The 14,404-nt window shown below is 46.3% G+C and overlaps 1 protein-coding gene across 1 annotated transcript; it reads right to left on the minus strand.

Annotated features, from left to right (window-relative positions):
- LOC306763037 (protein-arginine deiminase type-2-like) lies at positions 1–11,524 on the minus strand (the record flags this gene model as incomplete). The annotated part of the gene is made up of 16 exons (XM_079249705.1): positions 1–234; positions 329–466; positions 911–990; positions 1,088–1,181; positions 2,449–2,596; positions 2,693–2,844; positions 3,488–3,595; positions 3,905–4,016; positions 4,260–4,363; positions 5,830–6,017; positions 6,189–6,341; positions 6,719–6,836; positions 8,328–8,389; positions 8,602–8,671; positions 8,791–8,962; positions 11,364–11,524. The coding sequence occupies 16 exons, from the start codon at positions 11,522–11,524 to the stop codon at positions 1–3; spliced, it is 2,094 nt and encodes a 697-aa protein (XP_079105831.1).
- Between the last annotated feature and the right edge of the window lie 2,880 nt (positions 11,525–14,404).

Consider the following 14,404-nt stretch of genomic DNA (forward strand, 5'->3'; position numbering starts at 1 on the left):
TTAAAACTCCACATTCCACCACTTGAAGTCAAATGGTTTCCTGCGGACGTTTGAGCCACAGTGCACCTCTCCCAGCAGTTTGTGGTAAGAGGCGAAGTCATCGATGAACGTGCAGCAGAGGCCCAGACCCTCCATCAGGGAGCACATCTCAGCCTCCAGGGCACACCGTCCATTCACCTTGGGGCCGAATGGCTTTGGGATACCGAGGTTTTTCCCCAAGACAATCATGTTCACCTGGACAAACAGAAGTGACACATTTTCTTTTATGTTTTATTTAACTTGGGGAGCTTTAATGCCTCCTTAAATGGAAAAGAAAAGCTGAACGTACCATGTCGGGGTAGTAAGCCACTGCTCTGTAGTCTTCCTTTTCCGCTACCAACTTGAAGAGGATTGGCAAGTCAATGATATCCTCATCATCCAGTCCAAGCTCTCTCTTTAGTACATCCCTGTTCCAGTCGATGCAGCTCTGACGGGGCGACAAAAAGACACCATGTGTGTAAGTTAACTCTTACAACTTGTTAACTTAAAACACAATATACGACATTGTAAATATAAATGTAGATATCAAACAACATTAAGCCCCCACCAGAAAGCAAAATTAACAGCAAATGTCAGGATCAGCAGTGAAGATCAGGATTTTTCATAATGTGTGACAAGTAGGATTGATCTGAGGTTGTAAAGGGGTTAGGGGTTCAATCATCATTTAAATGATTAATTGTGACAAAATCCTGTATTTCTACATGATGCTGGTTTTATTTTAGATGCAGGGAAAAGCTGGCGGGATGCCTGGTTGTGTCGGACATCAGCAGATGTGCTTTAACAAAACGCTGGTGAGCGTGAGGTGGAAAACATTTCTGCAGCCAAGTTGGAACTTCTCGTGGACAACCTTCCCATAGAGGTTACTACCCACCTGTACATAGTTATTTTCAGCCTGGAGACCTTTATCATTTAGTATCTCCTCCACTGTCACTGGTTCCTCACCTTTCAGACCTTTTGGAAACATTGCACAGTATGAACACAGTATGAACACAGTTAGATGTGTTATTTCATATCATTTAGAATATTGGTATCAGTCCGTTTACCGTACCATCAAAGAGTTTGGCTTGTCCATGTCCGTCCCTTTGTAAGCCTCTGAACAGTTTGTAGCCTGCATCTGGGCTGGCCAGCAGCAGGCGGAACCCCTGTGACCAGGAGCAGAGGCAAAGATAACACTGGTGCTGCCATATCCAGAGAGATTATACAATCCCACAGCGGCTGCATGCAGGGCAGCTCTAACCAGGAAGCTACTTTTAAAAAGACAAGTGAGAAGTTAAAGGAAACGATCTACAGTGATCTGATCGGCTGAATCTTATGCTGGAGGTGCATTTCACTGATGTAGTTTGCAAACAGTTTTTCAATGAGAGGTATTGGGAATAGCATTTTGTGCATCTCTTTCCATTCAAGGAATATCGTGTGACTTTTGGCCACTAGGGGGCCTAAACCTGCAATGGACCATACGACTGTCAGAAAATCAAACCATGTCCATGCGTGACCTTCACTATAAAAACATTCATGCAAAGTAAAAAAAAAAAAAAAAACTGCCCAAAAACATTACTATCAATTATAGTTCTGAGTATCAAATGAAGCAGTAACCTATGGGACATAATAGCAATGCTGCTTCCTATTGAGCCATAAAACTAAACCTGAACAGTTGCTAAGCGTTCTTTTACTTCTTTTATATCTACATGAATTATAGGAAATTCATTTACTACATGCAAACCAGTCCGACTTAGTCCAAATGTTTATGGGTCATGTTAGCTTTGGTTTGTCGTCGATTAGCTTCAACTTGCCGCATTTAGCTTTCACCAAACAGCACGTGTACCGCAACATTCTGCAGCTCATCAGACAATTACTGCCATTGTTTTGAATAAACGCAGCTGAAAGGTGAGAAAAAGTTTATTACATTTTGCTTCACCTGCACAACATGCAAAGAGCTAACTTAGCAGTCGGACTCCAACCAGACAATTCTTCACTGAGGTGGAGCGATCCCTTTCCCGCTTCCTCTTTCTGGCCTCCTCAGACACGTTTCACCTTCTCACTTCTTTCAGCCATGACAAACTTAGGCTGAAAGAGGAGGAAAAGGTAGCACAAAGCAGAGACCTCTGTGTCTAAAGAGGGTGGGGGCGCGTGGAGCAAAGCACTCCAGTTCACATGATTCCACAAGAGACAAATCCACTCCTGAAAAGTTACAGTCTAGTTTATAAAGAGGGCAGTCCTCTCTGAAGCGCTATATATTCTATGATTACTCACATTAGGCTGATGTTTGGGTCAGAAGTTACACGGTGTCCCTTCAGCTGAGATCCACACATTCACACATCTCAGGCCCATCAGAGCTGATTGTACATGGAGGCCCAGATGACACTGTAAGCTCTATCACTACATATTTCTGCAGTTTTCTTGAGTATTTACCTTTCTGTCTTTTGCAGGAACAAAAGTCATGAACTCGTCTACGTGGCCGACAAGGAGCCAGTCAGAAAATAAGGCAATGGGCTCCTGAACCTTCTGAGCCCACAGGAAGTCTTGAACTACTTTGGTCATGTTTCGTCCTTTGGTTGCCCTTATGAACAGAAAAAAAGAATTTATTTTCACAACTTCTGCACCTGCTCTTCTTACTGCTCTGCGTCCAGAAGATGATCTGTGGCCTGTCACTCACGTAGGGAAGGCAACCCCAATGATGATTCTGCCCAGAGGGAAATTTTTTCCATTTACAGTGACAGGAGGGCTGACCTCCAGATTACCAAATGAGTCGAGGCTGCTCACATCTTTCCTCTCTGTGACCCTCGTCACATAGCCAAAGTCAGGACCCTGGGGACACAAACTGGTTTCAGGATCTTTACAAGACAAGCAACTGTCAGAAATACGCTCGGCTTGCTGCATTCATGTAGCATTTTGATCACATCTAAAACAAATGAAAAAAAATAAGAAACTGAGTAAAAACTCCTCCAGGAGAACCTCAATACATTCCCATCCAAGAGACATAGTCCCTCCAGTGGGTCCTGGACTTCCCAGGACCGCCCCCATGGTGGGTCGTTCCCAGAAAACCTTCCTACGGTAGCAGCCCAAAACCTCCAAGCCAAGAAAGGCATTGCACCCTTCTCCAAGTCCACAAAGCACATGTAAAGCTGGGCATGTAAACCTGTTGGGCAAACTTCTCCCATTTGAGGCCCATCCTGTGGATCTCGTCCAGCCCTGAGACTCTGTCGCCGAGGAGCTTTTCGCCATCTCAGAGACGACTGCTTCCCTTTCATTTCTGGCTGTAAACATATTTCTGAAATAAAATCTTCCACTGGAAAGTGAAAATGTAAACAGCATTTATGGGAAAAAGTCGGGGACAAATTTTCTGTAGTTTCTTTTTTTTTGTTTTTAGGATCAAAATCAAACAACATGAGAGCTTGAAGATTTACAAAAAGCACTCAGTATGTGTAAACTTTTCATGTTTTACTCTCACCAGCAGCTCCTCAAATGGAAAGTCAAGAAGGTCTCCATCTCTTGGGGAATCCAAAACAACAGGAAACCAGTGATGGGGCGAATCAATGTATCCAAATTCCAGTTCATCCTGAAAACCAGAAGAGTTACGTTACTGCCGTCCTCGTGTTTCAGGTGTTTTTCTGCTGTTTTCTGCTTTTCTTGCTTCGATTGTAATAAAAGTCACTGGTTTTCCAGATCTGATGAGTATCTGTAGCTGCAGTTTGATTTAAGCCTCCTACGACTCGTCTTTGTTCTACAATCTGAATTTCAGAAGAATTTAGCTGATTTAAAATGTTTTCATATTATGTTTCGAAAAGCAGTGCAAGTGAAAAACTGCTCTGAATCTACGTTACAGAAAGAAGACAGAAACCCAGACGTCTTGATGAGTTCGGCACACCTGCATCCAGCGGTCTCCTCTGTTCGCGTACTCTTGGCATATCTTCACTTTGCAGCCACTCTTCACCACAACGTTCTTCATTCCTTTCAGGAACGGATAGTTATCAGATGTACTGAAACCACGAGGCAGACAAGAGGTTCAAAAACAGAAATTCATCTTTTGTTCTGGTATGAACCAAAATTGAATTATAGTTTGAGACATCCTTCACATTAAACATTCAAGCTTCTAAAGAACCTGCAAAAAAAGTACCAGTACAGGCAAGTTCACGCACAGCCTTGTTAGAAGTACGAGTCAACGTTAAAAAGAATCTGTTACTGTTGACGTTTCAAAATCATATTCATCAGTCCAGTCTAACCTGCAGACAAACACCTCCAGGGGCTGCAGGGTGTTGGGGGTCATGATCCATGGAGCCACTCTGAAGACAACTTTGTCGGTGAAAATGGGCGTCTCAGGAAGACCCTGTTAGACGATGAGAAAGGATGATGAGTACTCCTAGTTTCTCCTGTTTCTCCTGTTTTTCATGCACTGTGGCCAAATGTCAAATCAAGTTTAATTATGTTGCCCTTTGAAAGAAAATATTCAGTCTTGATGCATGGGGTGTTACTAAGACGCACCCAGGTGTTCATGGTGTTAGTCTGAATAAATCTTACAATACATGGATCCTTGATCGTTGGCATGCAGCAGATTTTTTTCTTCCTTTACTCAGGTTGTGCTGCTCACATTAAAAACAGACCGTTCGACTCCCCATACTCGCCAATAATCTTGATTCTTCCGTCTTCTTGAGCTACCACCTTGTCATGGTGGAGGGACTGTGTGGCCTAGTGAGCTTGATGCGATTGGCTCTGGTAGGGTATTCCGTCTCGGTGAGGCAAAGACCAGATCAGAAAGATCTCCTTTAATATCAACACATTAGATTTTACTGTCCCTCTGGACACTGGTCCCTGGGCTCCAGTCCTCCTGGGTAAAGAGAGGGCAGAGCTGGTTACTGATCACTAACTAGTGGGGCTCAGATGGTGCGGTAGGACACCAGTCATGAGTAACCAAAGGTACTGTGAACTGGTGGGTAGGTCTGCCAGAGACCCTGTCAGAAGGAGATTCAGGCACAGTCTGAACTGGCCATGTTTCAAGCATTCATTGTCCAGATGACCAACCAAAGCTGTGGTTGTTTGGTAGTCAGAGCCTGTCACGGTGGTAACCAGCCGTATGGAATTTCATCAAGCTGAAGGAAGAATCCTACGGCGCCTTTTTGGCCTGTGGGACTCTGGAGGAACCTAACAGAAACCAGTAGACCAACTGGACTGCAGATTGATCAGGCCGTGATCTTCAGCTCTTTCTGGAGAGGTTTGCAGCCAAGTATGACATTGCTGGGAGGATCAGTATCTTGCATTTTGGGGTCTTGTTCACAATGAGTGGTAGGATTGTTTCACAGGTTGTCTGGGTTCTGCAGAGACCTTAGAGATAGGTTGAGAAACCCAGTCACCCAGCTCAGAGTAGAGCTACTGGTCCTCCATCTTCAGGGAAAGCATCTGGTTGGGAAATCCTAAGGATATCTTCCTGGTGAAGTGTTCTGGGACATCTTCCCCTGGAAGTGCTGGAAGAAGTGGTAAGGGAGAGAAAGACATGGCTTTCTGTCCAGCTGCTGCCCTGCTACTCTGCCTCGGATAAGCAGCAGAAGGTGTGGATGGATGAACGAACAATTCATTCTGATTCACAGCAAAAACCTTCCTGGGACGAAGTAGCTGCTTTTAACAACCAGACAAGAGTTGTGATATGACTTTCAAATCATTCTACACCTACAAATGGACCCTGATTTGAGATTTCTTTCAAACAATGTTTTCGTTTTAAACTATTTAATCAAAAGCAAAACTAGTTCTACGTGGATGGAAGGATGCATTAAATCGCGAGTGTCATGCTGCAGGTCTTACAGCAGAGATGGGTTCCAGCAGACTGAGGCTGATGCTGACGAGTCCATCAAAGTCTTTGTCAGGAAATCTGAGACCTTCCACATAAAAGTTCATCTCCGCTATGCCTCCGAGGTAAGGCACTTCCTGGGACAGAAGCTCACTGCTCAGCACCAGCGGATAGTCCTTCACAAAGCTGCTGTAGTGTTGCCCTGCTAAATGAAGAATTTTACAACAAACAGCTGCTTCATTGGGAAAAAAATACGTGAGTGCAAAGGGTTTGAAGTACACCAAGGACGTCGTTGAAGCCTGATCACACTGGCTGAACTACAGGCACATTACAGCATCTGCTCTGTGGCTCCAACGCAGTCATTCTAACTCACGCTGGGTACTCTGCAGTCCTCCAGGAGATTTAGATCTGAAGACTCGAAGGCTTTCTGCGTCTCCCTGAGAGATGTGCATGGTGAGTTTGTAGCCGCCTGGGAGTCGGGCAGGGCCTCTGGTCCGAAGCACCATGAGTGACATGTCCTGAAGATCTGCAGAATCACAGAAAGTCACAGACAAATGTGAAACTTAGATGCAACTCATGATGCACTGTGCACTTGTTTGAGAATTTAAGCTTTTTACTCCTGACTACATGCAAGTATCAGTATGATAACAGTTCTCATACTTTAGCCTGTCGTTCACATAAAACAACTCAGCTTTTATTCTCATATTCCAGCTTAGCTGGTTTGTTCTGCAGAAAGCAATATGATACTCCTTTCGAACCCGCCCTCATTACCCAGACAGCAGAAGACTTGGCTTCATCAGGCTGACTTTCTTTTTAAGCACAGAAGAAGCTGATTGGTTATATGAATGATACCGAGAATGAAAAGGTGTTACTGGTGAGTATTAACAGCTCGTGTTGGTTTACCAGACACTTTGGAGATGTAGTCATCCTGACTGTCTGGTTTCTTCCGATAGGTCCTCTCTGAGTCACAGTTAACCAGAAGGATGGCTCCATGTCCACTGGAACCCCACTTCCAAGATCCCTAACAGATTGTCAACACAGCAAAAGGCTGAATTACAGGATTCAGGGGTTGCTGAAAATGTAAAACCACATGTTTCAAGTAAAATCCATCCATTCACCCATCGTAGGAGTGTTTTGTGAAACTGCTTCCACAGTTTTATTTCTGGATTCATTTTTACAGGAGGTAGTTAGCTTGCAGGAGCTACTGCAGGTTCTGGATATCAGGGTCTTTTCTGATGCCATGGTTTGTCAATTTCACACGGAGATTCAGGAAAAACCCTGTGGAGTGACAGATAAACCCTGTAGGGTGGACCATCAACCTCAGGCTGAGGAGGAGTAGTGTGGGTTTCATTCAGGCCATGGACAGTGGACCGTTGCAGAGTTGCTGATGGGTTCACAAAGGTTTCACCATTCAGTCCATCTATTTTCTAGACAAGAATGGATGGAGACTAGGATTCTGTGGGAATACAGGCTGCCAAAGTCACTGTGGCAGACTATTGGGTTCCTGTGTGGCCAAATCTGTTGCCTCATTCACAGATAAGAATGTGGATGGATGGATGGATGGATGGATGGATGGATGGATGGATGGATTGATGGACGGATGGATGGATGGATTGATGGATGGATGGATGGATGGATGGATGGATGATGGATTGATGGACAGATGGATGGATGGATGATGGATGGATGGATGGATGGACAGATGGACTGATGGATGGATGGATGGATTGATGGACGGATGGATGGATGGATGGATGGATTGATGGATGGATGGATGGATGGATGGATGGATGATGGATTGATGGACAGATGGATGGATGGATGATGGATGGATGGATGGATTGATGGACAGATGGATGGATGGATGGATGGATTGATGGATGGATGGATGGATGGATGGATGGATGATGGATTGATGGACAGATGGATGGATGGATGATGGATGGATGGATGGATTGATGGACAGATGGATGGATGGATGATGGATGGATGGATGGATGATAGATGGACTGATGGATGGATGGATGGATGGATGGATGGATGGATGGATGATAGATGGACTGATGGATGATAGATGGACTGATGGATGGATGGATGATAGATGGACTGATGGATGGACTGATGGATGGATGGATGATAGATGGACTGATGGATGGACTGATGGATGGATGGATGGTACATGCTGCCTATAACATATATAAATATATAAAATATAAATATATAATATATATATAAATCTGCCGCTGCCCGCTGGAGTTTGTGCAGAAATCTGGTTCCAAGCTTTGAAAAAACCACTAAGGATGTTTTTTCTCTTTCAGTATTCATCCTGCGATGGACCCTCTGGCTTAAAGACTGCTGGGATAGGCTCCAGCATCCCTGAGACCCTTAATTGGGTTAAGCGTTTCAGAAAACGAACGAATGAACATTCAGACTTTCTTCAGGTTCAGTTTTATTCAATGTAAACCTGAACTTTTTTCCTCCATTAGATGTGAGATAAAACATTCTGAATCACCTTATTGGGGTTGTTTTTCTCCACGAGGCCGTCTCTGTCCGCGTCCACATCCAGAGAGATCTCTGGGAGACAGACGTGTTGCATCGTCACATTCCAGATTGAATTTCATTATTTATGTTTCTCTACTGAAATCACACTGAATTAACGGCCTGAAATATTCCTGACTGATAAAAGTCATGTTACATGTTGTAATGTCTGACATTAAGGCCTCACTGAAACTGCAGTAATATCTACAAGTTACCACTTATATGGGATTCCATAAAGATGAACTTACCAACAGCCGTCAGGTGCAGGACTGCGATCCCCAGACACTTTTTGTTTTCTCCGTAGTACCAAACAGACAGCTTGTAACAAACAGACCAAAATCATTCAACTCACGCTAAAAGTAGGAACACTGAAGGTGGAGAGGCTTTCGCGGCATTTCTTCTCACAGCTGCAGGGCGAACGCTGGAATCGGACTTACCTTGCTATCATTTTCCTGTGGACTGGCTCGGCTCATGCTGATGACCAGGACCGAGTTTCCGTTCAGACGGATGGGAGACAGGTGGGAGGTTTCTTGAGGTGGGGGGGTGATGCTGTACTGAACACTGGGAGTGCATTTCACTGAGAAGAACTTGGAGCTGGGAGGGGCGCTCCTGAGAGCCAGACAGACAGTATTTATTCACAGAGCTCAGATTGTCTCGTTTCTTTACAATTTGCTTCCAAAAAGGCAGATTTATCGTGTCAGGGTGGCTTTCTGAGTTTTTCTGTGGACAGGTGTACCTGACTACATCTGGACGGTTGTAGTTGTTGTGTAAACCACGTAATGCTGGCCAGTCAGTACGTAACGAGATGCCTGCTGTCCCAACGCACCACTTCTGGCATTTTTAAGTTGTATTTTTAGCTACTTAATTTGTTCATTTATGAATTTGTTTACTGATTTTCTTGTTTTTGGAAAATCGCCATGGTAACAGCGGTTTCATGACACCAACAAAGCTTTTAGTTAAACATTTCCATATTCCAGTACTGGTAAGACTTTACAAAAAGAAGACGAATGGTGGACAAGACAATACGCGGCAGACCTGAAGGAATAAATATTATTTACATATTATTTCACGTTGCCCATAACGTCGTCTGAAGGCCTGACAAGCAGCAGCTACAAGTTATTTAGTGATGAAGGAGAACCTGAGCGGAGGAAAGGCTTCCATTTGCATCAACATCCAGATATACTTCAATACCAACCCCTTTAACCTGCTGCCCCCCCCCCTCCCAGTTCCAGACTGGTTTAGTATCACTAACTCAGCATTCCAAGAGTCTAGATCCGGATTCCACAGCTTCATTCCAGTCAGCATGTTCCAGCTCCAGAACATGTTCAGACTTCGGCTGCTGACTGACTCTGCAGACGCTCCTCCTCGACTCATCCTCCGCCAGCTGCATTCCTGCCCGGGTTCTGTTTGGTGTACCAGCAGAGTCCGGACATGTTGCAATACGTCCACATTCAGCTGCCAGACATGCAACACGAGCAAATCTCTGGCTACAAGCGAATCACACATTATCTCCAACAAATGCTCTGATTTTATGCTGAGTCTGTCTGCAAAGCAGGTCCTGATGCCTGAGCCAGTATCTCTGCTTCCAGTATCCCTGTCCCAGTATCCCTGCCTCCAGTATCCCTGTCCCAGTATCCCTGCCTCCAGTATCCCTGTCCCAGTATCACTGTCCCAGTATCACTGTCCCAGTATCCCTGTCCCAGTATCCCTGCCTCCAGTATCCCTGTCCCAGTATCCCTGTCCCAGTATCCCTGGCCCAGTATCCCTGTCCCAGTATCCCTGGCCCAGTATCCCTGGCCCAGTATCTCTGCTTCCAGTATTACCGTCCCAGTATCCCTGTCCCAGTATCCCTGGCCCAGTATCCCTGCCTCCAGTATCCCTGTCCCAGTATCCCTGGCCCAGTATCCCTGTCCCAGTATCCCTGGCCCAGTATCCCTGGCCCAGTATCTCTGCTTCCAGTATTACCGTCCCAGTATCCCTGTCCCAGTATCCCTGGCCCAGTATTACCGTCCCAGTATCCCAGCCCCAGTATCTCTGCTTCCAGTATCCCATTCCCAGTATCTCTGCTTCCAGTATCCCTGTCCCAGTATCCCTGCCTCCAGTATCCCAGCCCCAGTATCTCTGCTTCCAGTATCCCAGTCCCAGTATCCCAGCCCCAGTATCCCTGCCTCCAGTATCCCAGTCCCAGTATCTCTGCTTCCAGTATCCCTGTCCCAGTATCCCTGCCTCCAGTATCCCAGTCCCAGTATCTCTGCTTCCAGTATCCCTGGCCCAGTATCCCTGGCCCAGTATCCCTGCCTCCAGTATCCCTGTCCCAATATCCCAGTCCCAGTATCCCATTCCCAGTATCCCAGCCCCAGTATCTCTGCTTCCAGTATTACCGTCCCAGTATCCCTGTCCCAGTATTACTGTCCCAGTATCCCTGTCCCAGTATTACTGTCCCAGTATCCCTGCCTCCAGTATCCCTGTCCCAGTATGACTGTCCCAGTATCCCTGCCTCCAGTATCCCTGCCTCCAGTATCCCTGTCCCAGTATCCCTGCCTCCAGTATCCCTGCCTCCAGTATCCCTGCCTCCAGTATCCCTGTCCCAGTATCCCTGTCCCAGTATCCCTGTCCCAGTATTACCGTCCCAGTATCCCTGTCCCAGTATTACTGTCCCAGTATCCCTGTCCCAGTATCCCCAGAGGGTTTACTGGAGCATGGAGAAAATCTGGGCATATGTTTTCAAAGTTATGTTTCTCGTGCAGCAGCAGTCACCTCGTCGCCTCCGGGTCACGTGACCGTGTGACGTCAGAAAGCTGGACATGAAACGGAGAGTGTTTCTACTCTGTTGCCACATGTCTCTATGTGTGAAAAAGCATCTCGTGAGAAAAAAACACGTTTTTATCACATCTGAGACTTTTTATCGGCAGGTGTTTTTATTTGCGTTTTTTATCGCGATATTTGCGCATTTCCAGGTGTGATGGAAGCGCCAAGCCTCGGACTCCTGCAGCCTCTGGCTCCTGCTTACCTGTCCAGGTTGGTCTTCAGAGAGGTGCCGACGACGTGGAGCACGCGCTGCTGACTGTGTGTGTCCAGGCGAAACGTCCGCTCACATCCGGGTTCTTTCCCGGGTTTAGGTGAGAAAGCAGGTAAAGGTGGTCGCGAGGCGGTTTGGGAAACTTGGAACATGTTTGGTTTTGTCTGGAGCTGATGTCGTGAAGCGGAAGCTGTTCTGTTCTCAGGTAGATGTCTGTAACCTGAGAAGGACCCAGATGTCACATGATCCATTATGGACGGGCCTGTCGATACTCCCAGTCGATACTTCGATATCTGCCAGTCAGATAATCAAATTATATTTATTTTAATATCAATATAGAAATCTGATCCGAACCATTTGTTTTCCTGTCTGCGAGCAATGAAAAAGAAAATCAATGTCACGATAAGGTTTGTTTTACTGGTTTACTTTATTTTACTGGTTTCTTTCCAGCTGTTTAACTTTATGTGTCATTAGATTTATTACATTACTCTTACATATTAGATTTAGATATTAATTTAATTAATGTGAATAATCATATATGAATCTAATTGTATTTTATTTAAACAGATTAATTTTTTAATAATTTTTTTTTACTTATCAATTTGCTTTATTATTATTTGTACGATTGTAAATAATATACTGCAGATTTCTATCCGTCGCGGACACTATTTTCTCTGTGTAGCGATAAAACACGCAGATGTAATACAGTTTGTTTATGAGAATGGAGGAAACTTTGCTTAATCTCAGAACTTTTATTAACTTTGTTACCGTTCTCTCATCCCTGTTCAGATTATTGTTTACGCACATTTAAACGTTTCCACGAATCATTTCTACAAACTAATTTATCCCCGTGATATTAAAGGTAAACTAAATTAGATTCAGGCTTGGCTTTTTTCTGACCTGTGATGTGTGCTGCCCGATACTGACTGATGAGGTTCTACATGTGGGTCGTGGACCGGAACGGGATCAGACTGGGACAGGGACAGGACCAGAACAGAACCAGAACAGGACCGTTACAAGACCAGAACAGGACCAGAACAGGACCGTTACAGGACCAGAACAGGACCGTTACAGGACCAGAAATGGACCGGTACGGGACCAGAATGGGACCAGAACGGGACCAGAACAGGACCGTTACAGGACCAGAACAGGACCGTTACAGGACCAGAAATGGACCGGTACGGGACCAGAATGGGACCAGAACGGGACCAGAACAGGACCGTTACAGGACCAGAACGGGACCAGAACAGAACCAGAACAGGACCGTTACAGGAGCAGAAATGGACCAGAACAGAACCAGAACAGGACTGTTACAGGACCAGAAATGGACCAGAACAGAACCAGAACAGGACCGTTACAGGACCAGAACGGGACCGGAACAGAACCAGAACAGGACCGTTACAGGAGCAGAAATGGACCAGAACAGGACCGTTACAGGACCAGAACGGGACCAGAACAGAACCAGAACAGGACCGTTACAGGACCAGAACGGGACCAGAACAGAACAGCAACAGGACCGTTACAGGACCAGAAATGGACCAGAACAGGACCAGAACGGGACCGTTACAGGACCAGAACGGGACCAGAACAGAACCAGAAATGGACCAGAAATGGACCAGAACAGGACCAGAACGGGACCGTTACAGGACCAGAACGGGACCAGAACAGAACCAGAAATGGACCAGAAATGGACCAGAACAGGACCAGAACGGGACCGTTACAGGACCAGAACGGGACCAGAACAGAACCAGAACAGGACCAGAAATGGACCAGAACGGGACCAGAACAGAACCAGAACAGGACCAGAAATGGACCAGAACAGGACCAGAACGGGACCGTTACAGGACCAGAAATGGACCAGAACAGGACCAGAACAGAACCAGAACAGGACCAGAACAGGACCAGAACGGGACCGTTACAGGACCAGAACGGGACCAGAACAGAACCAGAACAGGACCAGAAATGGACCAGAACGGGACCAGAACAGAACCAGAACAGGACCAGAAATGGACCAGAACAGGACCAGAACGGGACCGTTACAGGACCAGAACAGGACCAGAACGGGACCGGTACAGGACCAGAAATGGACCAGAACAGGACCGTTACAGGACCAGAACGGGACCAGAACAGAACCAGAACAGGACCAGAAATGGACCAGAACAGGACCAGAACAGGACCAGAACGGGACCGTTACAGGACCAGAACGGGACCAGAACAGAACCAGAACAGGACCAGAAATGGACCAGAACAGGACCAGAACAGGACCAGAACGGGACCGTTACAGGACCAGAACGGGACCAGAACAGAACCAGAACAGGACCAGAAATGGACCAGAACGGGACCAGAACAGAACCAGAACAGGACCAGAACGGGACCGTTACAGGACCAGAAATGGACCAGAACGGGACCGGTACAGGACCAGAAATGGACCAGAACAGAACCAGAACAGGACCAGAACAGGACCAGAACGGGACCGTTACAGGACCAGAACGGGACCAGAACAGAACCAGAACAGGACCAGAAATGGACCAGAACGGGACCAGAACAGAACCAGAACAGGACCAGAACGGGACCGTTACAGGACCAGAAATGGACCAGAACGGGACCGGTACAGGACCAGAAATGGACCAGAACGGGACCAGAACAGAACCAGAACAGGACCAGAACGGGACCAGAACAGGACCAGAACGGGACCGTTACAGGACCAGAACAGGACCAGAACAGAACCAGAACAGGACCAGAACGGGACCGTTACAGGACCAGAACAGGACCAGAACGGGACCAGAACAGAACCAGAACAGGACCAGAACGGGACCGGTACGGGGCCTCTGCGGAACAACTGGCCTGAAGGAGATGAGCAGGAACACCAAACAGAAACTCTGACAGTGTTTATAAGTCGGTCAGGAACATCCAACTCATTCAGCGAGAAGTTCAGAGCAGTTTGAGGCTTTCTGCTCATTTTCATCACCTTTTATTTCACCTTCCTGACGTAATCAGACATGATCTGCTCAGCTGCTCTGCTTTAGACTTTA

This window comes from Telmatherina bonti, assembly GCF_933228915.1.
Source record: "Telmatherina bonti genome assembly, chromosome: 12".
Lineage (NCBI taxonomy): Eukaryota > Metazoa > Chordata > Actinopteri > Atheriniformes > Telmatherinidae > Telmatherina > Telmatherina bonti.